Below are 27,870 nucleotides of genomic sequence, written 5' to 3' on the forward strand. Positions count from 1 at the left end.
TCGTGGTTCGTTGGGAGACTCTCCTGTTTGTGTCCGGGGAGTTCCCGCCTCGACCCAGGTTTTTAATGCCCCCTGGAAGTCCTCTTTCGTGCTTAGTCCGGTGGTAGCGATTCCAAGGTCTTTGCAAAATTGTTTCAGTTCTCGGTGCGTATAAGATTCTAACAGGTCCTTTTGGAATGTGGTGCTCGGGTTGGTGCCTGCGGCACCTAGGGAAGTTACTCCTTCCATTTCTTCTTGGTAGTGCGTAAGCCGTCTACTGCACGATCTCTAGGTGTTGGCTCGGATCCCGTCGCCTGCCACCAAATGTTGGAAAGCGTTCCCCGGGGAGGCTACGGAATGCGTTCCTGACCACCCGGAGGCCCACCTTTCCCAGAGTTAGGCCGAGCAAGAGCGGGGAGGCCCTTCCTGGAAGGGTCTCGTACCTAGGATCGCACACGCTGCGCTTACTCTCTCTTCGGATAGAGAGACACCACACAGTAATTCGTTGTAAGACAATAGATTTTTATCGGTAGTTGTCAGGGATCTTTATGACCCGGAAGACAGGTGCAGAATTGATGCCACAAGCGGCAGCGATCTCGTGAAGAGGGACAGTCTTTGAATCAGTGTCTCTGCGAGGTATCCGGCACACAGCTCTCAATCCTCGAGCTGAGGGGATGTTGCTTCTCTCGGCAATCTCTGCCGTTTCTCGTGGAGGAGCGGGCCGCGAGTCACTCAGCAGGCACCGGAGGTTCGTAGTTCGGGGAGCCGCGACGGCGTCAGCAGGGATCAGATGGTTCAGAGTTCGGGAGCCGCGACAGCGTCAGCAGGGCTCAGATGGTTCAGAGTTCGGGGAGCCGCGACAGCGTCAGCAGGGCTCAGATGGTTCAGAGTTCGGGGAGCCGCGACAGCGTCAGCAGGGCTCAGATGGTTCAGAGTTCGGGTAGCGTTCTTCGGTTCGGGGAGCGATCGAGCCGCGACCAGGTCAGCAGGCTCTCGTCAGTCCAGGTCTTCTCTGCTCTCGTCCCTTCAGCACCCCTTGTTATACTCCCCCTCCTCTTTGAAGTCCGGAGTCCTCGCGGAGAGGGGTCTGGTGCCTGGGGGGCGGTGTGTCGGGGTTTCCTGTCGCTCGGCCCTTTGATCTGTTCAGGTGGGTCCGGGAGGGACTCCAGACACCCAGCGGGCGAGGCGCCTGCTCACCGGAAGCCTGGTGGTCGATCGAAACCTCCCTCGGGGGAGAGACCAGAGGTGTGACAGGATCGGCGCCTCTCGGTCTGGTTTGGGGGGGGGTTTCGCTCTCCCTCGGCCGGGCATGCGTGTTGGGGATCTGGTCGGCCCTCGGGATGTTGGCCCGCGGGAGCCGGAAGGCTGTATCAACGAGGTTCGGCGTGGTTGCAGGGTAACTTGCTGGTCGGGAGGGCCCAAGCCACGAGGCCGGTCTCACATATAGGCTCCTCATAAGTGCCATTTTAAGCAGTGGTTTCACATGAGAGATTTATAGAGGGTGCATTAGCAATACTGTGGCAGATAGTCCACTCTAGAAATGATGGATTCACCGCAGAAAAGAAAACTAAAACTCATTCCCATAATATCCCAGCATCCCAAGTAGACACAAGACAAGGAGTTCTCGGTGAGCAGCACCGTGGCCACTGGTGAGGTTTGTACTCATATTTATTAAGACAGAAGACATTGAAGACACGGCCAGTGGCTTCCTCTGGCGATATTCACACATGCCACAGTTGGCATCATCAGGTGCGTAGGAAGGGGGGGAGGTGGGTGCAGGCAGCCCCGGGTGTCATCACTGAGGGGGGTGACAAAATGGCAAAAATATGGCCCATATTTTTGCCATTTTGTCAAGCCAGGGGTGACAAGCAATGTTCCGCACCAGGTACCCCCTGAACTTGCTACGCCACTGGCCATCATGAGGGCAGCCGCAAAGCTTTCACATCTTTCTTTGGCTTGTGTTGTTCCACAATATATCTACATTGTTATACTGAATTATGCATACTGTTATATTTTATTTTTTGTTCAGCTTTCCACGTTGCGTGACAGTGCAAGTTTCACAGTTTCGGAGGTCTAATACTTCATAGTGTTTAAAGTATAAACTCTTCTGATTGGACTGTGTAGGGGTTCAGCTGTCCACCGTGATCCAAACAGATGTCAGCTTCCCTTTACCAAGAATCCGGTCCCAAACATGTGCTCCAGTAATGCTGCCCCTTCTGCACAATGTCCAGTGGGGGAGGCAGCGTGGGCAGAAGCCGCGGGCCTGCGGTCTCCTTCATGATTCTTGCTGCATTTATTTCCCACTAGAACACTGAGCTGCAAAATCTGCAGCATTTCCCAGATCGCAAACTCTGTTTCAGGGTTTAAGTGTAATTAAAAAAAGAAACACTGTCGAAGCATCTGGCAATGATTTCCTATCTCACCAGATGCCGGGCTTGAGAAGAGGATTTTAGAACTCGACAGAGCCCCGCAAATGTCTGCTCTTGGTTCAATGGGGCATGAATTCATCGTAAAACACTTGTGATCAGAAAGCCGGATTTTCAAGGTAGGGACATGTGACGTTGTGTTTTGGGGTTGTCAATCAAGCGTCATAAATTTGAAATATTGAATGTGAATTACCACAAATTCTACAACTTTTGAAAGGATGTTTTTTGTGGGTTGGAATTTATCACTAAACAGCCCATGTTCCCTTCCTGTGCTGTTAATGTAGCTGGGGACGCACACTTGAAGGTGTGTGCCAAAGTCTTTCAAGTGAGACGTACAGATATTAGCAGGAAAAAAACATAGAAAAAGAATCAGCAAAGTGTGGGCAGTTGGCTGGAAGAGCTATGCAATCGGACGGCCAATGCAGGAAACATTTAAAATAAGGTCCGTTTACAAATGTTAAAACCTTTTATCGTCTTTTATGAAAAATGACTGTTTATCATATAACAATTTCCTTTTTGCCTTTTGTACAATGGATTTTTTTGTAGCTTAATGTTATGTAATATGTTTAAGATAGGTTATTTCCTAATGTACCTATTGGTGTGCAGTCGTTTCATATTGTGTGTGTCTTTTAGAGCAGAATGTGCTTTGTATTATTTTCTGTTGCTAAAATATAAATTATGAAAAGACCTCCAGCATGCACATTGCAGGGCACCCTGACATTTGAAGCCACAGGTCTACATATAAATAAGGTTCTAATGAAATCAGACAGAATTCATTCTCTAGCACAGGATAGATTTTTCCCTATGTTTGGATAGTGCAAACAAGATCGCTTAAACCTACGAGCATTTTTCACTGGTCTAGTTCAGAACAAAGTCCCAAAAGTGGTATTGTCTATACTTCAGAGGTACAAATGTCCGACCTATTGAGTCAGTGCTTTCTTTTTCCTCCTCCAATGAAAAGACCTCCTGATGCGCAGCTTCCGGGAGCAGGATAACTGCTGGTTGTGAAGAAGGTTCCACATCAGCCAGATCTCAGCTGGTTTGAGGCTATGCACGACCATGAGATCTTTGTAGAAGCAGGGGTCAAATGTTTGCATGTGCGGAGCTGCTGACGGTCTTGTTATGCCGAAAGTCTTGAACCCTTCATGCAGGATAGGTTTAACGTTGATCCGCTGCAAGCACATGCCCAAAAATACATCGTCAATGGGGAACAGCTCCACTTCCTCACAAGCCTTGGATAGTTTTCTCATTGTTGTCCCGGACATCACAAACCCTCCACCCCCGGCATAGGCGGGATACATCCCAAGGCCATACATGGTTTCTGGAATATAGTATTTACTCTTTCTTGACCGGATCGGCTTGGCATGGTTTATGATGTGGCCAACAAAGAGGTCCTCGGTGGGAGGGTGGGCTACCAGAAAATTGATTATGTTCTCCACATTGACAAACACATCTGCATCACCTTTGAAAACAAACTTGACATTTGAACAAATCTCAGCAGCCCATTTCAGGAAGTGGACCTCCTTTAGGGTCAGATTGAAGAAAGTATCCATGAAGTCCCAGAGTAGAATGTCTTTGTAGGCCTGACTCTCTTGATGCAGCAGGGTCTCCCACATGCTTACTGCTGTTCTATTCCTAGGAACTCCCAGAAGAAAAAGTCTGCGGACAAGCAGGCCGTTAAAAAGACCTTCCCTGCCCCATGTTTTACGGACAATTTCGCGCCTGTCGAAATCTTCCACCACAGATTTAATAGCAATAAGCAGGAAAGGACCACCTGGGTACTTCTTGCATTTGTTGGGTTGATTCACAAGTAGAGTATAATTTCTGTCATCCTTATGCCTTAAGTATTCCTTGAAGTCAAAGGGAGACACTGTCGGTGCCGCAGAGACAGTGGGCAGGGCCTTGTAATCAACCATCGATTCTGGTTTAGACTCCGGATCATCCGCTACAAATTCCCTATCCTTGTGTGAGTGTTTAGCACGGACGTGTGGGCCTCGAATCACTGACTTAGCTGTAGGTGTCCGATTCCTTTTTTCTTCCTTCCCAGGAGTAGAAGTACTCCCAAAATGTAAATACAACATAGCAAAAAGTCCAAGGAAGAGGACAAGGGTGCACAACGCATCCCCTTTTAAGTGAATTCTCATTGTCTCCAGAATCTGTTTCGGTATGTCAAAGGCTGCTTTTTGCACATTCTGATGAGCCCATTTCCACCTGAAAAATAGAACAAATAATCTATTAAACAAGGAAAAACATAAGTGTAGCTATCCACTCTGTGCATTGACAGAGTAAAGAGTTCCTCCAGTGGGGTAAAGTGGAGTCTCTTCTATTTGTTCAGGCCTGTACAACTGTCAATACAAGCCCTTTCTCAGTAGGAAAAAAGTACACAAAAGAAAGAATAGTGAAGATAATGTTATAACCCATATCTAGTCGAGTACAGGATATATATATATATATATATACAATTTTTAAGTATTCATTTGCATTTGAAGATGCGTAGTGAGCGCTATATAACTTCAATTACAATACAATAGTGCAATGATGACTCATCAGCAGGTGTAACTCGGATGATTTTTACATCAGTTAATTTTGTAGTTACACATGCAATACCACACCAGGAGCAGAGGTCCTCACCCTTCTCTGCAACCAGGAGCTCCACCAGCTAATCTCAGTGTTGTAGGGCATTCAGCACATCACTTTTTCTATTCACATAGCAATCGCTTTGAACCGTTGTATCACATTTAACAAAGCCACCCCATAACATATATATTCAAGGTTAGTATCGAATTACTGTTTGTAACTCCACATCCAAGGACCTTCAAGATAGTATATTGTCTAAGTACATAGAACATGGAATTAAGAATAGTCTGTCTATCTATATATCTATCTATCTATCTATCTATCTATCTATCTATCTATCTATCTATCTATCTATCTATCTATCTATCTATCTATCTATCTACTTACTGTGAGAAACTGGGTTACTACTTGGGGTGGTAGTTGGGATGGTAGTCCACCACAAGTAATAATGGCACTAACCTTCTTAGTTCTAGTAAAGGTTTCAGTTCTTTAAACATGAGCTCGACTCCAAGGTAGCTATGGCGCAAAGCACGCAGTCTTAACGTAAAAAAATGTGGAAAGCATTTAGAAGTACCAAAATGTTTGAAAAGTTGTAAACAAAACACAATGCAAATGCAGTTAAAAGAAGTAGACACTATTTTAATGAACGAAATGACACAAAAATTACAAGGATCCAATAATAGGATCAATAGATTTTTAAGTTTGGATTGAATTTTAGTGCCAAAAAATGCAAAGCGTCAACCACGGGCAACTTGTTGTGCTGGACAGGACAAAAGGTAAGATTTAAAGCAGAATGCTATACAGGGTAGGTCAGATCCAAGGACACGGATGGTCCTAGTCAAAGAGGTAACTATGAACTTAGAAACTTTTCTGGAGAAAAAGTGGTTGTCGATGAGCCATCGGCAGGACAAGCTGTATTCGAAGTGGGCTTCGATGATGGTGGGTTGCTGAAGAGCAGGGTCTTGGTGAAGTCATCAACAAAGGCGGGAAAAGCTCCAAACAGGTGGAGTCTGTGCCCAGGAAGGCCTTGAGATTGATCAGCTTTGGCAGGGCGTCACTCTCTGATAAGCACTCTACATTCGTACTTGAACATTTTTCTGGAAGTCAGATCTCTTTCAGTGAGAAAAACCAACAAGTTGGATCTGACTGGCAATCCAACCCCCAGCTTGTGCTCATGCATGAGTTATAGTTAATTGAGATCACTATAACCAGTTAGTTTCAGTGGTATTGTTAACTTAAAATGATAGGTTTTAACTGCAATTTGCGTGTAACTATAACATTCCTTTAACCTTTGTTTTTTCAGTGAATTTCTATGTTTTAAAAAAATGTAAGGTAACGTACTATTAGAATTCTTAGCTACAACATCACTCTAACCTTTGGTTATGTCAGTGAATTTCTATGTTTTTTTTAATGTAAAGTAAAATGTTGCTTTCCGTGTGGGGTTGAGCATAGGGCCTGCAACAGCAGATTGCAAGCGCCCTACCCCTGCAGTGTACGGCCTTTGATCGTGTGCAGCATGCAGTTAGGGACAGGACCTGGCCAGATGCCAGAATCTGTGCCCAACCCTTGCAGGCGGAGTATGTGATGTTGCGATATAAAGGATGTTATTTTAAGTAAGACGAACCTACTGACTTTGTCAAAGGGTCACAACACCAGAATATAACAAGAACTGGTAAAGACAATAGGTCTGGTATTCACCACCAGCCTGTTGCATTAAGCAATTCTTGTTTTATTCTGTCATGGTTCTTTCAGTCTAAAAAAAGCATACATTACCATAGTAGCTCCTGACGCTGAAGAAACTACTGCGTGTGTAGATGGGCTCCTTGTGAAAGGCAGCATGCTGTACAGTAGTGACTGGTGTTGATGAAGAGTGGTGAGGCAGGGAGGGGGGTAAGCGATCGGGGGATGACAAAATAAAAAATAAAAATTATAATTAACAAGCCTCCAGACTCCACTGCAGGCAATCCTGACGCTGCACTCATGCTGCTGGTGCAGTCTATTCAGGACGCGACGCAGGAAAGTGCTGATTATTTCCCTCTCCAACGACATCGAAGAAATCACTCGATTTTTGGAGCTCAGGAAGCACTAATTGGCTCTTATGGTGAACTCCAGCATACTCACAGGTTTTCCTTCTCAATTTGTACAAGACAATACACATTAAGGTCCACAGTGAGGACCTCATAGGATACATAATTTTGGATACCATTGAACACTACTCTCCTACATCAAGTGAGAGGCATTATTTTTTATAGCAGGTTGTTCTGAAACTCCTTAGTCCTGAAGAAGACCCAGACTGATGTGTTGTATGTACAAACCCTCCAATAAGGGTTGAATCATCGACGATAACAATAGGTGTTCCGTCCTAGTGTCTTACATACCTGCATCCAAGAAATAAGGGCATATCTTTGAACATATAAACCAAGGATATAGGGATGCCCAATTCAATTACCTTTTCTGTGTTTGTTGATAATGTCAAGTGTATTATTACTGTTTATGGGATTATGTTCTATGTATAGTACCTTGTATATGGCACTTATGTATGTAACCTTGTATGTTGTGTAACAGTCCTGTGTCTCCAAGATATAAGTTTGTTTTGTTTTACGTTTTGTTCTGCACGACATATGAATACTAATATATTGTGCATAGTCTACATACTTAGTGAAATGGAAATCCTGTCATTGTGAAACCTCACCACCGAACAGTAAAGAGCCCAACTTCGATTAATGGAAAAAGCTGACTTTAATTCATCGTCTGCGCTGCAGCATACATCGCACTCGTAGTCCTTACGCGTTTCAGCATGTCTCTGCCTTGATCACAGGTGAGTGCTTTTTAATTTTTCTGTTCTGATGCCACGAAGTTGTAAGAGGAAAGCACTCCTCCTCTCCCTTTCTCCCCCACAGTTCCAAATAGCAAATCACCAGTGCACACGTAAGGATACACAGCAGGTGCATTCTGGGGCCTGCGGTCAAGAGCACGGGCTAAGGGCACGTGACCACTTGGATTTGATAAACGCACTCACCTGTGATCAAGGCAGAGACATGCTGAAACGCGTAAGGACTACGAGTGCGATGTATGCTGCAGCGCAGACAATGAATTAAAGTCATCTTTTTCCATTAATCGAAGTTGAGCTCTTTACTGTTCGGTGGTGAGGTTTCACAATGACAGGATTTCCATTCCTGTTTCAAGAGCCCGCCCTGCAGGGTCAGGGACCCCAGTAAAATGGAACTGTTTGGTATTATCTAATGGAGGGGGATGACCCGCTCTCCGCAATTCCAGCAATTACAGGATTTCCGTTGCTATTTGGAACTGTGGGGGAGAAAGGGAGAGGAGGAATGCTTTCCTCTTACAACTTCGTGGCATCAGCACAGAAAAATTAAAAAGTGCCGCAGCATTTGGAGGCACTTTGCGGAAGGAATTTAAAGTCTGCATCATTTGGGAACCTATTAACATTGTGACATTGGGATAATAACGCTATTCAGCAGAAATTATTTAATCACCAGTGCACACGTAAGGATACCCAGCAGGTGCATTCTGGGGCCTGCAGTCAAGAGCACGGGCTAAGGGCACGTGACCACTTGGATTTGATAAACGCACTCACCTGTGATCAAGGCAGAGACATGCTGAAACGTGTAAGGACTACCAGTGCGATGTATGCTGCTGTGGCACACCAGGGGCCAATTAAGAACAAGTCAAAAGCGCGCCGGGTGATTTGCAGTGTGCTTGAAACTCACCGTTCATGTATCGACAGCCTCTGAAGAAAGAGATAGAATCTCTGAAACGCGTCAGGCTCAGGGTGAAAAATACTGGATTAATAACTGCCTGTTTTCAGCTAAATAAAGGATGTTCCTCTACCAGCAGCGGGTTGCGGCCTCAAGCGTTTGAGCAACTGTGGGAAGATATATATATATATATGCAACATCTCAGGGCCATAGTAAACTCTGACCAATCCTATCCAGTGGCCCGACATTTTAAAACCGTATATAATAACAACCTCAGCTGTTTACAGTATTTTGTTATTGATGCCGGGAGGTAACAGAGAGAAAACATTACGTCAGTTAGAGTCACGTTACATATTTAATCTTGATAGCAAATTCCCTGCCGGTTTAAACATAGGGGAAGACCTTTATAATTTCCTATGATCAGTTGCCATATACATGAGCACATCCATATAGACATCGAGTCCCGAGGAGGAACCTATTTACTCTGGTTAATGTACACGTAATTTTATTTTAGATCTCTTTCTATTCAATGTTTCGGAGTATATTGATCCCGGGGAGTATTTTACCCGCTAGGGGGTTTTTTTCTCATATGAATTGGTTTGCTGTCTATTGTCTTGCACTGTACTGATGGTCCTTAGAGGATAGAGCTCTTTCTCCTTTCTTCTGTGTTTTTTTCCCCTTCTGTGCATTCTTCTCATTCTCATTCTTTTTATGTGTTTTCACCTTCTTTCCAATACTCTAATCGACAATGTTAATATCTGGATAAATTATCTATGCTTCACTCTTATATATAGATAGGTTTGAGTTCAAACCTTCATATTTAGTATAGATTGAAGCAATGACTATATGTCGCGGGGAAAAAGATTTCTTCTTCTTTTTTCCTATCCCCTTCTTAACTGTAGGCTATATAGTGATACAATTATTGTATGTAAATTATGATTATGGCTGCTACATCCCCCAATTAGGTAATTTAAGGCAAGCATAAGAAATTTTGCTAGAGCACGAAAGCACTTTTTAGCACTGTTGGAATTATAGGCACATTTTGCACTTTGAACAGCTCTGTTCTGTTTTTACTGATGTTCATTTTTTCTCCATTTTATCATACTATAATTGTGCATTATACTATATAAGTACATAGGTACAGGTTGACGTTATTTGAAATACCCGCTTTAGGCTATGAATACAGTAGGGTTAGTATATTTGTACTTAGAAGGTCTGACAACAAAAATAAGGGGTATTTGTAACTGGAAGATTATTCTTTTGTTAGCACTGTATTCCAACGTTTGAGACACTATTTGCACTAAAATAGGGTGGTATTTAATTATGCATTTGTCACCTTATGTACATCAGCTGGTATTTCAACCGATTTTTATTCCATTCTGTGCTGTTTTTTGCACAACATTAGCCAGTTTGCACATACGCGTTTCTTTGCACAATAGTTGTAATTGTTAATACATCAGACTTGTGAATCTTTGTGTCATAATATAGACGCACTGTGAATTTTGACGCATTAGATTATGTGCTCATTGGCTAAATTAATGATACATCATGATAAGAGCATGTATCGGTTCTGTTTATAGTATGAATCGATATGGTTTAATTGTATACAATTATGAACCGGTAAATGCATCAATGCGTTTTTATTGAGAAAAAGAAGAAAAAGGAAATAAAATGCCCTAACAGTACTGTTTCCATGTTTGTGACCATGACGTTGCACGTCACGCATTTGTGCCAACACTGTGTTTTTAAATTTTGTTTAAGCCTCCCCGTTTGTTAAGTGAACAAGGACACAGCCCAGTGTCCGAAACGCGTCTGAGGCAGCACCGTTTGTACACATGAAATGAAATAAAATCCTGGCAACAGCAGAGTAAAGTGTTCGTGTTCCTGTTTTCGGTGCGACGATGCACTAGGGAAAAGCGGAATTGATATATATATATATACACATACATACATACATACATACATACATACATACCCGCAGCTCGGTGGACACTAACTTTAAGAGGCTCGAGCGTAAGGGGACCCGAGGAAGCACTTTGTGATTTTACACGGCAACCAGGACACCTTCAACAGTCACCTGTGTTTCCCCTGCAGAGCACCAGCAGTAAAGGGAGGATTGTCTTTCAATCCGGCTCCGCGCAACCTCCACCCAGGCAAGAGGAACTCTGGGAGATGTAGTGTGTAATGCATTACACCATGAGGGGAGAGCACATGACAAGGAGCACTGGGCGCTTCCACCAATCGGAGAGATGCAGGACTACTTAAAACACAGGTGGGGCAGCATCCTGGTATTTCAGCGGCACCTGCGGAAGGCTAAAACCAGCCGAAATGCATCGTGCTAGACAACTGTTTAAATAAAGGGCTTACGAGTGAAATTGCCCCGTGTGGCCTCTCTCTTTCGGCAATGGAGGGGTTTGTTTGCATATTTTCACGCTAGCCAGAAGCGTGTTAAGAGGCCCCGCTCTGCAAGTTGGCTGGAGAACTGCTGGCTCCCGCGTTTGGAACGCTCTTTCTTCATCCGAGGTATCGGAATTTCTCCAGCCAGCCTCAGCAAGTAGGAGATACAAGGGCTGCTGCTAAATGCAGCTTGTGACTCCACAAGGGGTTTTCTTCATTGTAATGTAAACCTGCAGCTCGGTGGACACTAACTTTAAGAGGCTCGAGCGTAAGGGGACCCGAGGAAGCACTTTGTGATTTTACACGGCAACTAGGACACCTTCAACAGTCACCTGTGTTTCCCCTGCAGAGCACCAGCAGTAAAGGGAGGATTGTCTTTCAATTCGGCTCCGCGCAACCTCCACCCAGGCAAGAGGAACTCTGGGAGATGTAGTGTTTAATGCATTACACCAATCGGAGGGATGCAGGACTACTTAAAACACAGGTGGGGCAGCATCCTGGTATTACAGCGTCACCTGAGGAAGGCTAAAACCAGCCGAAATGCATCGTGCTAGACAGCTGTTTAAATAAAGAGCTTCCGAGTGAAATTTCCCCGTGTGGCCTCGCTCTTTCGGCAATGGAGGGATATATATATATATATATATTTCCTTTTTCCCGTGAGCAAAGAACACTCTGCTGTTCAAAACGTGTTGGGTGACTATACGTTTGAAGGGAGACTTCCTATTGTCTGCTACGCTGCTTCTTTCCTCAACAAAGGCACTCAAACTTTCTTGCTGTGGCTCCCCAAATGGACGCTTTTTTCGGATGTATATATATGTAAAAACAAAGGTTAAATATATATATATATATATATATATATATATATATATATATAGATATAGATAGATAGATAGATAGAGCTACATAGTTACACAGTTAGAAAATACATAGAATGAAAGACAGACAGAGAGACCAATACAGTTGCATAGGTAGATAGGGTTGCAAAAGATAGTAAGATAGATAGACGGGTAGACAGGCAGGTAGATAGACAGAAAGTTAGACAGATCAACAAGTGGAGAGACAAACAGATAGACATACAGATAAATAAGTAGGTAGACAGATAAGGTTGCAAAAAAATAGACGGGTAGATCAGGAAATTGGAATAAATGGTGCAGCTTCAATTAGTAATATAATAGTTAAATGCCTAAATAGGCAGGATATGCGAGAGCACTGAAAGCAAACTAGAAAGCCATAACATTGAGATATGCAGAATAAATTGGTTTAGAAGTAGAACTGTAGTCTTCATTAAAAATACATACGAGTATTACATAAAGGGGTGCAGTTATAAATGCACGTCGTGGCATGCATACTAAAAAGATTACTTTATAAGGAACAGTTTCAAGTGGACACGATATGGTATGCAGTGGAGCAGCAATCAGATAAACACAGGCCACTCCAAGAGGGATTTACAACAGAATTAGTAGGAGACAGTAACTGATAAAACTGGAATGTGCTCTGGCCCTGAACAGCTGGTAGACAGTGTCCTGCTATTACATCGGCTTCTAAACGCAAAGCCTGCATTAAAGTTATAATAAATTTAAAAAACACAAAAACAGTGGCACTGAAGAGAATTACCTTGTGAGCGGATGTGCTCCTTGTGAAAGAGAAAAATGCAGTCACTAAAAGTGAAGTTAGACAGAGGCTGAAGTAGGCTGACCCACTACCCCATGCTATATGCTGTAGTGCAGTGGTTCTTAACCTTTTGACTCGTGCGGCGCTTCACTGAATCATTTATGGTATCTGGGGATCACCACTGAGTCATTATTGGAAGCAGGGGGCCGCGACTGAGTCACTATTGAAAACTGGGAACGCCTAAACAATTTCTGTGATTTGAACCTCTAAACAAAACACAAAAATACAAAAACAAATGCTGAAATATTTTGCTGAATCAAGCATAGACAAGGTTTTCAAATTTTCAACTTTGCTTTTATATTTTTATGTATTTTATTCATTTTAATTTATTACTTTTATATAATTTGATTTTGTAAAACAGTCAGGTACCCTCTGAGTAAGCCCCGTGGACCCCCAGGGGTCCTCGACTACAAGTTAAGACCACTGCTGTAGTGGGTGGAATTAAATGTTAATGACACAAAACAGACCAATGGATAAAGAGAGCTGGATGAAAACCCCTTTTAGTAAGTTTGCTATAGATATGTTAGTAAAATCAAAAGTCTCCGATAACGCCAGATCTAAAAAGTGGACCCTACTGGCTTGATGAAGGGGTCAGCATGTCAACGTATATGTAAAGAAGACCTATTGCCTTTGTCAATATGTCACCAATAGCTTTAATAAAATGCATATTTCACATTTTGCAATGTTTATTAAAAGTGACTTCATTAAAAATAATATTAAAGTTTTACTTAAAAAAAATCAACACGTCTTTGTGTCTTTCTTTCAACATTTTTCTGTCCACAAAATGCAGCAATGAAGAGGGCCCTGCACTCCAGCTGAGTAGAATTGCTGTTTTTTACGTCTCGCCTACGCAACGGGCATGCGTTGCTTAGAAAAGACCTTTAGAAATCGATGCAGCTTAGCAGGCAAAAACGTGCACACATTGCATTGCTTTCAATGGCAACGCGTACACGTTTGGCGATTTCATTGCGGGAGCAAGCTTTTAAACCACCATGTGTTTGTAATTAACTAGCAAACAAATGGTTTAAAGCTCGCTCCCGTAAGGGAAACGCGCTACTGCCCCTTTGAGCCCCTCGCATATCTTCAATTTGGTACATGACATAGTGGAGCTCCGGTTTTATCCTGCATAACGTATCCTTTCTTTTATGGTTTGTGCGTATCTTTTTGTGGTGCCCTGAAAATATTCTGCTTTAGCACAAACGAAAATATTTTACTTTAGCAGAAACTAAGTTGGAGCGCACGCATGGAAAACAATTACTTTTCCTATCGGCATTGATTTTTATAGAGCTGCGCCGGTTACTGCCCTATTCGCACTCACTTTACTATTACAATGAACACACTTGGAAGCACAATTTGTAATGTAAATATGTAAGGCGCAAAGCACTGGCTTATATAGGTGCGCGCCCACTGAGTTGTTTATCCTTGAAACGTTGTTAAAGTTATGGGCATTTATGAAATACGGCAGGTTGTGCCAATATTTTACTTTAATTTTGTTCTGATTTTCCTTATGCTACATCATAATCCAATGGTACTTGGCTACAGGTTAGTAGTTAGCCAAGGCTCCTTTCTGTTCTTCCTTTTGTTGTTGGCTGTTGTTAAACTGAAAGCGCCATGGAGCTGTAACAAATCACAGCATGTGTTTACGACTAGAACACTTGGCTATTAGCTGCTAATCCCTCAGTTAGAAAAGATGGCGACATAGATTACATTGACGCAATTGAGCACCAAAGGGCATGTGTCTGTTTTGTAGGTTAAAAAAACCCAATGCCTATAGGGGAAATTGTTTCTTTTCCGTGTACCAGAACTTTGTTTGGACGGCCAAATAGAGAAAAATTGGAAGAGGTGGGGGTGTTCAGCTGTATGTGTAGCAGAAGGGGAAACATAACGAAAAAGAAGTGAGAGAGTGGCACAAACTGCCGTATTTTAGAAATTCGCAGTTCGCATTTAAACGTGTTACATAGATTGGGAGAAGCAGTTAGAGAGAACACACGTGATGTTTCACGTCAATGTTTGCGTAGGCGGGGCGAGTAACATCTACTTAAAGCTCGAGAGGGTTTTAGCACTTTTGCATATTACGAAACAATCAGTGAGACCAGGGAGAGCTAAGCGCAACACGTTTTACATCAGGTACGCACGGGGAATTGGTATAATGGTTGAATCGGTTTTGGAAGGTTGTTTAGTATTGTTCGAGGGTAAGCGAGTAGGATAAAAGGATCTAGAGATTGATATGAGTCAAGAGGTTAGAACGATAAGGGGTTAAGTTGATTTAGAGTGAATTATTTTAGTTTCAACTAGGATGCAGAGTTCACGTTTCATGGTCACATGGTATAAGTTGGAACTTGCAGTTGAAAATGGTTATACGTTTGGGGTGAAGGGATGTGGGTTGATGTGTACTTTCAACAGAAATCACATGGGATAAATTATGTACGGGCACGTAGGCAAATTATACTCTGATATTATGGGGGTTGTAAATGCAATGTTACTGATATACATATATTTTTAACTCGTAGATACTCCTGATGAAGCTTTTCTTAAACCGAAATGCATTGAGTAGAATGTGTATCGAATCGAATGGAGGACATAAATTCTGCAATTGTTCACATATAGGCCTGGATGGGCAATATTTACTACAATAACACGCTAAAAGTAATTTCAATGAATTTTTTACATCCATTGACGTGAAGAAAAACAAGGATAACATAACGAAAAACAAGGAAAATAAAAATGATAAAAAACTGATTACTTTGGTGGATGTGTACTAATTTGAAGTACTAATGTGTATACGGCTGTGCAACCAGATCGTGACCCACTCGAATGTTGGCCACTACTCTTCAACGTATTTTATAAATTACCATAATTTTGCCAACATTTCAAGGCTGAACAACCCAGTGGGCGCGCACGTATATAAGCCTGTGCCTTGCACCCTACAAAAAACAAAAAAAAACATAAGCCTGTGTGCAAAAAGCTACGCAGTACCCGTTGAACAAAGCTGCAATATATCATTATGCCGTAGGAAAGTGATAAGTAGTATCTAAAAAATTAAAGCAAGGTACACTTGCAATGGGGCAGTAACCGGCGTAATGATTGTAAAACCCCAGCACACGTAAATTCAAATCATGATTTTTTTCAAATGTTATTCACACATAGACAATAGATAAATTAGTCGAATTCTTTTCTTTTTTCTTTAATCAATCTTCAGATTTTCAGTGAGTAAAACGTTCTTAAGCCAACACGTGTTTCGTCGCCTCAGTAATTTCATACATGTGACTTGTTCATGGCTGAACGGTAAAGCTGTATTGCAGTTTCTAATGTGGCGATAATTCCAGGCCACATTAATCCTGAGGACGCCCTACGCCACAGGATTAATGTGGCCTGGAATTATCGCCACATTAGAAACTGCAATACAATCATTGTATCTTGTTGCTTATGCCACAAAAACGTAGGGAGGCAGGTGGTTCTCCTTAACCCTTCAGCACCGTCACTACTTAGAACCTCACTGTGCAAATATTTAGTGAAACCACCTTTTGGCGCCTATACCCTATTAACTATGCCACCTAACCTCACTTTAAAAATACAGTAACCGGCGTAGCTTAAAAAAAATGCAATGCTTATAGGGGAAAGTGGTTGTTTTCCGTGCAACAGAACTTTGTTTGTACTAAAGTGGAATATTTATAGACATTGGAAGGTTGATACACAGAGTGGACGCCAAAGTAGACAAAAAGGAAGAGCTGGGGGTGTGCAGCTGTATGTGTAGCAGAAAGGGACACATAAGAAAATACAAGTAACAAGGTGGCACAAACTGCCGTATTTCATAATTCCCCAAAATGTTACCAATATTTGAAGGATGAACAACCCAATGGGCGCGCCCATATATGAGCCTGTGCCTTGCGCCTTACAAAAAAAAAAAATGCTCAAAAATATATGCTCGTGTGCGAAAAGCTACGCTCTACGCGTAGAACAAAGCTGCAATTTATCATTTTGCCGCGGAAAAGTGATCAGTGGTATCCCAAAAATTAAAACAAAATAGATTTCCGATGTGGCATGAACCGGCATAGCTTTAAAAAATGCAATGCATATAGGGTAAAGTGGGTGGTTTCCGTGCACCAGATTTTTGTTTCTGGCAAAGTAAAATATTTATCGACATTGTAAGGATGATACACAGAGTAGACGCCCAAATATACAAAAAGGAAGAGGTGGGGGTGTGCAGCTGTGTAGCAGAAGGGGACACATAAAAAAAGAGAAGTGAAATAGTGGCACAAACTGCCGTATTTTACAAATCCCCATAATTTATCAAACATTTCAAACCTAAACACCACAGTGGGGGCGCAAATATATAAGCCTGTGCCTTGCGCTTTACATGTTTACATTCCAACTTGTACTTGTCAGGGTGTTAATTGTTATACTAATTTGTGTGGGGATGGGGCAGTAACCTGCACAGCTTTACAAAATAAAAACAGTTTATTTCTGCAATGTTAAGTCCTGCCAATAGCATACACTGCCTTGAAAAATGTAAATTTTAACGCTTCGTTAAGGCGTCTGATAATTAAGTAACAGCAGAAAAACTTTCGGACGGTGGTGAAAGGTGAGAAAGGCCTTTGGGCTTTGGCTTTGTCTGTACAAAGACATTATATACGCTGCGAACCTTTTATAAACGCAGCCACCGTTTCTTAGCAAGTCACTCCAAATTAGCTGTGTGAAACACACAAACCGTGTCTGTTTAATGGTAAAGGGAGTCTGTAACTGTATGTGGCCTGTTATGGCTATGTATGTGCTGAGCGAATTAAGCAGCAGCATCTAACTAACTAAATAAAGATACGCTTGCGTGTGCGCATAAAGCAAAAACTGCCGGGAACAAAGAACCGTGAAAAGCATAGCGGTGTCCACTAAAATATTATTTAAATGTGTAGAATAAGGGGAGATGGAAATGAAAAAAGATGAGAACTGGAGAACTAAGCGCTGTATTTGATAAATCCCCATAATAACATCGATATTGTAAAGCTGAAAACGGAGTGTAAGCGCACGTATGTGAGCCTCTGCCTTGCGCATTACTTGTTTGCATTTAAAGTTGTGGTTACAAGTGCGGTCACTGTTGTTTTAAGGAATTGTATAAATCCCTATAATTTTACCAACATGTGAAGGCAGAACAACTCAGTGGGCGAGCACGTATATGGTCAAAAACATATGCTCGTGTGCAAAAAGCTACGCAGTACCTGTATAACAATAATTCCAATAGATCATTATGACACAGGAAAGTTATTATCCCTTTACCCCTCTTCTAACCCTCTTATAACATTCTACCCCTATACCCATCTACTACCCCTCTAACTCTTTACTACCCCTCTAATACCCTTCTACACCTCTTCTAATCCTCTTATACCCCTCTACTACGCCTCTTCTACCACCTCTCTACTACCCCTCTTCTACACATCTACTAATCCTCTATCACTCTATTACCCCTCTACTAACCCTCTTCTACCCCTCTTCTACCCCTCTACCCATTTACTGCCCCTTTCACATTCTACTACCCCTCTAACCATCTAATACCCATCTACCCCTCTACCCTATATCCTTCTTCTACCTCTCTACTACCCCTCTAGCTTTTTTCTACTATTCAACCCCTCTACCCATCTATGAGCCCTCTAATACACCAAATATCAACCACTATATATTACTGTTCATACCTAGTGTTTAAAAGTTGTAGCTTTTAATCTATTTACTGTTACTACTCCCTATTAGTAATTTTTCGCACAAAAACTGTACTTTTAAAACACAAGCCTTTATAATTATCAAAACTGTCAAAATATCTACACAAAAAGTATATTTAATTAATACAATTTACACTATTTATAACTTGCCTCTACTACCCCTCTACTACCCTCTTCGACATCTCTACTACCCTTCTTCTATCCCTTTACTACCCCACAACTACCACTCTTCTAGCCCTCTACTACCCCTCTTCTACCTCTCTACTAACCCTCTAATACCCCACTTCTACCCATTTTCGACCCCTCTACTCCTTTACTACCCCTCTACCACTCTACTACCACTCCTCTACCACTCTACTAACCCTCTACCCCTCTTCTACCCTTATACCCCTATACCCATCTACTACCCCTCTACCTCTTTACTACCCCTCTAACACTCTACTACCCCTCTACCCCTATACTAACCCTCTATCCCACTACCCCTATACTACCCCTAATCTACAACTCTATTATCCCTCTAACACTCTAACCTTCTTCCCTCTTCTACCCCTTTACTACCCCTCTACCACAACCATATAATTACATAACACATAATAACAAAAAAATAAATGCAACATACATCCCGCGTAATACCACTCACTGCAACAAATGTAATTCTAAATACAAACTTAAGGTCCCAAAAGCGAGACCTATTGGATATGCCAATGCTTGTTTAATGTTGCCTTGGGGTTGCTGCACTTCCTGCAGCCCACCAGTAGGAGATTGGGCACCACCAGGCTAAGAATAAACAGTAAAAAGGTCTTGCAGGGCATTTTGGGCACTCCTTGCTTGAAACAGTGACTAACAAATGAGCTGCTACTGCAGCTCATTTATTATTCTTTTTAGGTCTTGCCTGAGCCAGCGCGCATGCGCTGCTCTGCGAGGCTTCTAGTAAGGGCTTTTAACTCAGAGCACACACTTGTGCGCTTTTTTTTGCGCACCCGCTATTGGTCTTTGCATGCGTCTTTCTAAGAAAGGCAGCACGCAATTGGCCAAAGGCGGGTGCATGTCCCGCCTTCTCTCTCCCCTGGCCTTGAGAGCGAGCCGCATCGCCATCTGTTTCCAATTATCGCACCCGCGTTAATTGGAAACAGATGGCGGTCACGCTGGCCCTGGTGCACTTTTGCTCCAAATGCGGCGCTTTCACTTTCACCATGTTTTTGACACCCTCTTGTTTCTGTCGCCAGCACCTTCTTCCCTCGTTAGGCCGTGCTCTCTCTTTGAACAGCCTGTCCCTTTCACCCAACAAGTTGCTGCTTTCCTTGGTTCTCCCCGTCAGCCCTTCGCTCTCGCAGTATAGATTCATTTTTGACCCGGGCTCACCCTTCAGCCGGGCCAGCTGGTGCTGCCTGCACGTCTCTCAGTCCCTCCCAACCCACTTCAAGGGTGCACGGTTGTGAAATGGGCCCCCCTCACCCAGTTGGAGTGAAATGGGCCCCTCTCAACCCCCTGGGCCCCGGTGCCACCGCTGCAAGGGGAATGGTGTGCCCTCGCCTCTTGTAAATGTAATATAATGTCCTCTGCCCTCACCCCTATTCACCTTGCACCTTAAACCCGCTTTGCTGCACTTTCCTGATTGGGCGGCTCTCTTCACAGAAAGCAGGTGTCTTGAGTGCCTGTTCAGTCCCCGTAGCCATCCGCCCCCTCTATCATGATCACCTACCCTGATAGGTCCCTTATCCCCTGACTGAGTGACTCTCCCACATCCTGGTCCCCGGCTCGGCCCCTGCCCCTCCCTTCTCCTCGCCACAACCCCATGCTCAGGTCTCAGACCTTCTCTCGCACATCTGGGCTCCCTCCCAGCGTCGGGTTTCCAGAGTGCCGAGCGCCCTCTTTTGGCTCCGGCAGGAATCGTCTGCCTCCCCCAGGGGCGGTATATAAAAGGCACGCCGTAGAGCGGGGCCAGGAGTCTGCGGAGAAAAGTGGAGCAAGGGGGCACAGTCGGGAGTATCCGAGCATCACCTGGGCATCACTCAAGCCTCCCTGAGGAGCTACCCCTTGGGTAACAGAACTCTGAGGACCAGAGACCCCCGAGGACCCCTGCCTGGCTATGGCCCTGAAGCAGAAGTAACAGCCCCCCTACCTGCACCTGGACGAGCTCACAGCTTCCCAGTTCCTAGACTTCTGGAAGCACTATGATGCTGACGGTAAGCGCTATACTGCGGCGCTCACGGCGAAGGGAGTTTGTACTTTACAGATAGAATTCTGGGCACCTGGCGGTCACTAGACACTCAATAGAAGTGCAGTGCACTTGTCGCACTCCGGTACATCACGGTGCTTTACTGTGATTGTTGCAAAGTTTTAAAAATGTATGTCATTCTGTATCCAATGCCAATACATCTCGTACGTCAGCTTGGGCACGCCTTGAAACATTGCAGGCATGTACATTCAAGAGCAAAGTCACGAGGCACTTTCAAAGGCATATTTGTGGTAAAAAAATAGCTTCGCTGTACACAGCTGGCGGGTACCTTTTATTCCAGTACGGTCCAATATCCCCTTTGGGCCAATAGCTGAAGGTACAGAAAAACATGCACACCTATTTTGATGCAAGCCTAGTGCCTTTACGTACAGCTCCGTTGCCAGCACCATGACCCCAGCCAATCCGATGATGAGGAGACTTTAGGTAGAGGAAAAGGATGGAAGTAAGTGGGGGTAAAGGCCACTCAAGGATATCTGTAACAAAAGCATTTACCCACTAAGATGTCTTAGCTAGACTAAAAATGTGAGATCTAAAATTACATGCAATGCTCTGCTGCGGGTAAAGTAATTTTCAAAGCTATTTTAAGAGGACTAAAAAATAAATCGCAATCCACTATTTTTCCTTTTTTAATATAAACACAAAGCACCAACCACACAAGGAAAACATGTCAAAAGCATTTTAGAGCTGTCTAGAGTATTCCTAAATATGCTTCATGCAAACAGAGGCAGCATTTCTATGTATGTAAAATAAATACAGGGCGTTTTTGCACGAACTGCTAATTAGGTACTATAATCTTGCCCTTCCATAACCTCAGGATACACAGAAATGGTGAGTATTCTCCTCTGGGAAATGTGGCTACCGACCTGAAGGTCTTAAAAAACAGGGGCACCCCCTGGATGCTCACAGTCATGGATAGGAACCACAATCAGATGCACCACATGACACCAGCAGACAGCTACGCAATAGTGGGTGTGATTAATGCTTCTGAAAAATGATAAGAATACAAGCTTCCCTCCATCACAGAGTAGGTACAGCACACCATCAGCAGCATGAGTTTCACTCACAGGACAGGCACAGCAAGGTATTAGCAATGCAAGTTCCTCAAGCTTCCAAACTTAGGAGAAGTACACAACAGCATCCATCTCACAACATGTAGCTGGACATCAGCAGTGCAGTACTCATGGAGCAGGGACAGCTGGGGCAGAAATGCAAGCTTTCCTCCTTCACAGAACAGATATAGCTTGGTAACAGCAGTGAAAGTGTCCCTCCTTGACACTAGACCAGTTGTACAAGTTTCCTGCCTTTGCAGAACAGGTAAAACCCAGGAAGTATCAGTGATACCTCTTCTTGCAAATAAAAGTTACAGTACAGTCTGCAGAAGCAAGTGCTAACTCCCTTGCCTATTTGATCTGGTTGTGTGGACTTGTAGGTCTACGGATAGTTGAGAAGGTAAAACGGTTACGTCTGGACGGTTGAGTATAAATATCTGCCTTCCCTCTCCAGGCCCCCCCCTTTACTCTCTTCCTCAGCTGTATCTCACTTTTGTTTTGCCGCGTGACTCCTCCTCCTATCATTTTTCTCATTCGTATCCTCCCTCATTCCTGTGCGCCTTTGACTTTTATCCTACCCTTCCAGACCAAACCACTCTCCTCTGATTAATCCATCTAGCTCTTTGCTGCCTCGCCTATCACATCCACGTCTCGCCTTCTCTTAATATGTGAGTTCTCTTAAATGTATCCTTTCCCTGGCTGGTTTATATAAACACTTTTGATACTTTTTCTCCACTTTCACCGTAAGGAGATTCCCATTCTCCAGTGTTGTTTTACTTGTAAAGCCCATTGACACCTTGCTTGGATTCAGTCTACATATATAAAAATGTGAAATAAATACATAAGTAGCTCACTTTTGTGAGGAAGAATTTTGCAGCAGAAATAGAAGAGTGCAGTTATATTGGGTTGGCAGGGAGCACGGGTGGAGGGGGTCTGGGCTGGTCAGTTAGCGGAGGCGGGAGTGGTAGGAGTTAACTTATGTTAGTGTGTTGGTCAGGTTAGTCACTAAGGCAAAGGAGCAAGATGCAGTAACTCAGCTTATCAAAACTGCTTTTTTCATACTAGGCCGTCCTTGTACTTGCTCAGACCAAAATGTGATAGAACGTAGAAATGTGACAAGTCTGACTTCCCTACTCCGCTCATTGCTCCTGATGAACTGTAGTTGTAGCCTCCAGAGCATCTCAGCAACTGCAAATACATCACTCATTCCACACCAGAAAAGGGAAAGCTTAGGATATAACACAGTTTGTATTGAAAACCACTGCATGCATGGAGTGGAGTTTGATAGATTGGGGAAGAGTGGACTGGGATGGATTGGGGTAGATTGGTGTAGGGTAGACTGGAGTGGATTTGAGAAGATTGGAGTAGTGTGGATTTGGTGGATTATAGTCATTGTGTCATTGTCATTTTGTATATAGTATATCCACAACAACAATTTAGCATTGGCATAACGTACAGCAATATACCGTTGATAGCACAGGAGACACAAGTACAGATGGCAGCCTGCGGAGAAGAAGAGACATAATGGGGGACATTATTCGTGGAGAAACAGGCTACAATGCAAAAAAAAGATAGCTGAGGACAAGCACAGTGCACAATGCGCAGCACATCGAAGGCAAACCCCGGCCCCTCGCTTCAGTTAGGTGTTTCATCACTATCTGACCCACTTCCCCCACCATCAGTGCTGTCCGGAGAGGAGGGCTCCCCCTCCGCCAATGTGGAAATGCACATTTCGCGCCAGAACAGTAGGTCGTCCTCTAGCTTCACATCCTTTTGGGTGAGTTTCATGTGAACTTCTTCCGCTAAAGACCACTCCCGAACATCCCTAAGCCAGGTAGGGACCTCTGGGCTCATCTGCCCCATCCAAGTAATTGCTATCCTGCGCCTAGCAAGCACCAACATTAATTGCAGGAGCTTATAGGGGAGTTTCCCTTTTTTTAGGTTTCCGGACAGACGCCAGCAAGCAACTCAAGGGTGCTATTTCCACCTGGATACCTGTCACAGTGATAATCTTGTGCACTACCGCTACCCAGAACTGTTGAACCCTGGGACAATCCCATGCCATATGTAAAAAACCTGTTTTCTCCGCAGCGCATCTAGGGCATCGGTCTCCCCGGTCACCTGGAAGACGGCTCAGGGATACCGGGGTGAGGTAGGTGCAGTGCATAAAGTTAAAGTGTGTCAATTTAAATCTGGCGTTACAGGAGACTATACATGTGAGGGAGCCTATGTGTGCCCATTGTTTCTCGTCCAGGTGGACCCCAAGGTGTGCCTCCCAAGCTGCCCGCAACGGTGGGACCAGGGGGGTGGAGTCCTGCTTCATAGCCGCATAGAGAAGCGAGATCAATTTGCGACCCGACCCACATGTAAGTAGAATATCAAGGGTGTGGGACGGGGTAGGAATATCTGGGTACTGAGGCCAGGTGGTTTTTACCACATCTTGAAGTCCGCGATAGTGTAAAAACTGTCCTTGGCCAAGGCCAAAGCTCTCCTCCGCATGTTTAAAAATAAGGAAAGTCTCACTGGGAAAGAGGTCTGCCAGTACCTCGCATCCACCCTCCCTCCAAGATTGAAAGGACATGTATTGTCCCATGTCTATAAAGGGAGCCAATATCCAAATCGAAAGCTCTCTATGGAAGGGGGCCCTCCGTAAGATCCTCTCCGCAAATCGTTGCCGCACACCTGCAGTGTGTCGTACGAGGTAGGGAAGAGATGTCCCCGACCCCCTGACCCGCATCAGCGCCTCCTGTAATGCCGGGTTATCTACTCTGCCAGAGAAGAGGCGTTTCTCCCAGTTATCCTCGTCTGTAAGCCACCGTGCCGCAGGTTGTAATTGGGCCGCGTAGTAGTATAGATCAAAGCGTGGGGCTTCCAGCCCACACTCCTCATAACTTCGTGAGATAGTCTTGAGAGCTACCCTGCTGCGGCGGCCCGCCCACAGGAGGGACGTAAGTAACGTGTCCAAAGTTTTAAAGACGTGCGAAGGCAATGGACATAAAGAGTTCTGAAGGACGTAGAGTATCCTAGGAAGCATCGCCATCTTAGAGATGGCCAACCTGCCCATTAAGGACAGGGGGAGAGTATTCCAAAAGGTCACCGATTGTCGCAAAGAAGCAAGAGTGCGGTCGACATTCCGGGTCAACGCTTGTGCGTCTGTCGGGGCCACCTGGATCCCCAAGTAACTAAATCCCGCCGGTTCCCAGCGCAGTCCCAGGTCCGGTAGCTCCTCCGGGGACACCGATGTCAATCCCGCCAGCGGGAAGACCAGGGACTTGCCGCGGTTAAGCCGCAGGCCTGAGACCTCTCCAAACCGGTCCAACTGGTGCAGTAATATCGGCAACGCGTCCCGGGGAGAAGTCAAGTAAAAAAGGGCGTCGTCGGCATAAAGGGAGATAACGTGACTCGTGTCCCCTTCCCAGATCCCCCACTTGTCCATCTCGGCCCTGATCCGGACCGCAAAAGGGTCAATAGCAAGGGCGAACAACAAGGGCGAGAGGGGGCACCCCTGACGAGTGCACCGACCCAGTTGCCAATCCTCCAAGCGCGCGCCCCCAAGTTTAACACTCGCGCGGGGTGCCATATAAAGGATTCGAATCCAATGACAGAAGTTGGGGGCCCAACCCCGCAGCATGGAGAACCTTGAGGAGGTATCCCCAATCTACAGTGTCGAACGCCTTGGCGAGGTCAACAGAGACCAGGACCAACGGATCTTCCCGGTCGCGTACCTTATGGAGGACATGGTTGAGCCGGCGTAGATTCATGGCCGTATTGCGTCCTGGTATGAACCTACACTGGTGCTCGTGAACCAAGTGAGACATATAGGGCGCCAGTGGGTAGCTAAAAGTTTGGATAAGATTTTGATGTCCGTATTGATCATGGTGATCGGTCGGTACGATGAGGGCTCATGAACATCTCCTCCTGGCTTTGGGATCATACAGATTTCCCCCTGCGCCATACTGGGCGGGAGCTGTCCACACTCAAAGGCTTCAAGATAGACCTGCAGCAAGAGACGGGGAAGAGTAGCCGCGAATGCCTGATAAAATTCCGGTGGGAACCCATCACTACCCGGGGACTTGGCACGTGGGAGGTGCTGCAGAGCGGACTGTACCTCCCCCAATGTTAGGGGTTCGTCAAGGTCCTTCCGCGTCGGTTCAGGGATAGACTGTATGGTCAGGTACTGAAGATAAGGGAGATAAGCGGCCTCGATAATGGCGGGGTTCGCAGCATACACTGCCTGCAAATGTGATCGGAGGACTCGCAACAGCCCCACTTCCGAGTGGACAAGGCCGCCCGCGGGCTCCCTCAAAGCCACAATCGCCGCTGGGGCGTGCTCCTGCCGCAGCACCCGTGCCAAGAGATGGCTCGATTTGTCCCCCTCTCTATGAAGGCGCTGTCTATAATTCGTGAGTGTATATTTGTCGGGTCTATCCCAAATGTCGTGGATGCGTTCCCTGATGCCATGTTCCCCATCCACCACCCTGTGTCTAGGGTCGTGGAGGTCTGTACCTCCAAGAGGCGACTTTCCTCATCCTGGAGCTCACGTTGGAGCTACTTCGACACCCCACATGTGAGACTCATACATGCCCCTCTCACTACGGCTTTCAGGGCATCCCATTTTGTGGCTAGAGACAAGCCCGGCTCGTTCCAATTGAGGTCAATATAATCCGTTCTGGCCGGCTCTAGATGGTGTTTCCCCACAGGGTCCTCGAGGATCTATGCCGGGAGCCTCCAGACTCGTGGGCGGTTAACCAAACGGCCCCAACCAACCACACATGCGACCGGGGAGTAATCTGATAGAAATCGCACTTGGTAGGTCACCTCGAGGGACATGGCCATGCTCGGGTTTGCAATTAAAAAATGGGCTAAGCGACTGTATGTATTGTGAGTGGGTGAGAAACAAGTGTAGACTATCTGAGTGGGGTGCCCCTGGCGCCATATATCCCGAGCCCCAATATTTCCCATGACCTCATGGAGTTTCACCGTCATCCTTGGTTTTGTTCCAGTGCGGGGTGGGGACCTATCTAGATCGGAGTCCAGGACGCAGTTAAAGTCCCCCATCCAGGTCAACGAGACCTCTAATTCAGACACCAGGACCTCCTGCAGGATTGAAAAAAGTCTGGATCATCGGTGTTGGGTGCATAGGTATTCATGATGCAATGTCTCTCCCGTCAAGCTTAGCTCTGAGGAGCAAATACCTCCCATGAATGTCAGCTTCTACATACTGGAGGGCAAACTGGGTCCCCGGTGCCACCCAAACAAGGATTGCCCTGGCGTAGGAAGAAAAGGAGGAGTGAAAATCCTGACCCCGCCATTTCTTCGCTAATTTCTGAGCCCCTTCATCGGTGCGGAGTGAGTGTAGATTGAGGTAGTTTGAAGTGGGGTAAACTGGAGTGAAGTCTGGTCAAGTGGAGTGGGGTAGAGTGGTGTGGGGTAGATTGGGATGGGGTAGATTGGAGTGGGGTGGATTGTGGTAGATCGTTTTAGAGTGGAGTAGATTTGGGTAGATTGGAGTGGGGGTAGATTGGGGTGTAGTGGGGTTAATTGGGGTGCAGTGAGGTAGAGTAGAATGGAGTGAGGTAGATCAGGGTAGAGTGGATTAGGGTATAGTGGGTGAGATTGGAGTGGAGAGGGGAAGATTGGAGAGTGGTAGAGTGGAGTGGGGTAGCTAGGAGTGGAGCGGGGTAGATCAGGGTGGAGTGGGGAGATCAGGGTGGGATAGATTGGGTGCATTATGGTATGGTAGATTGGAGTGAAGTGGGGTAGACTGGAGTGAAATAGATTGGATTGAGATAGGAGTGAGGTAGTTTGGAGTGGGGTAGACTGGAGTGAAGATGGATAGAGTGGTGTGAGGCAGATTGAGGTGGGGTGGAGTAGATTGGGTACAGTGGAGTAGGATAGACTGGAGTGGAGTCGAGATTGTAGTGGAGTGAGATAGATTGGTGTGGAGTGGAGAACATCATGAAGGTAAGTTTATTTCGGTAAGTATAGATTTACTATTCTAAACAACACATCTATGTACCTTGAAGATATGTGTGTGTATATATGTATACACACACACACACACATATATTTATATATATATATATATATAAAATTTGTTTTGTGAAG

At 44.9% G+C, this 27,870-nt stretch overlaps 1 protein-coding gene across 1 annotated transcript in view; it reads right to left on the bottom strand.

The window, feature by feature from the left end:
• Positions 1-1,600: 1,600 nt before the first annotated feature.
• B3GNT9 (UDP-GlcNAc:betaGal beta-1,3-N-acetylglucosaminyltransferase 9) overlaps positions 1,601-27,870 on the bottom strand; it is an 82,608-nt gene continuing 56,338 nt past the window's right edge. The window contains exon 2 of the mRNA XM_085638617.1: positions 1,601-4,616. Coding sequence (XP_085494743.1) covers positions 3,326-4,549 — 1,224 coding nt within the window. The 5' untranslated portion in view covers positions 4,550-4,616 and the 3' untranslated portion in view covers positions 1,601-3,325. The remainder of the gene's footprint in view (positions 4,617-27,870) is intronic.

Source organism: Triturus cristatus, chromosome 12, assembly GCF_964204655.1.
Source record: "Triturus cristatus chromosome 12, aTriCri1.1, whole genome shotgun sequence".
In the NCBI taxonomy this organism is placed as follows: Eukaryota; Metazoa; Chordata; class Amphibia; order Caudata; family Salamandridae; genus Triturus; species Triturus cristatus.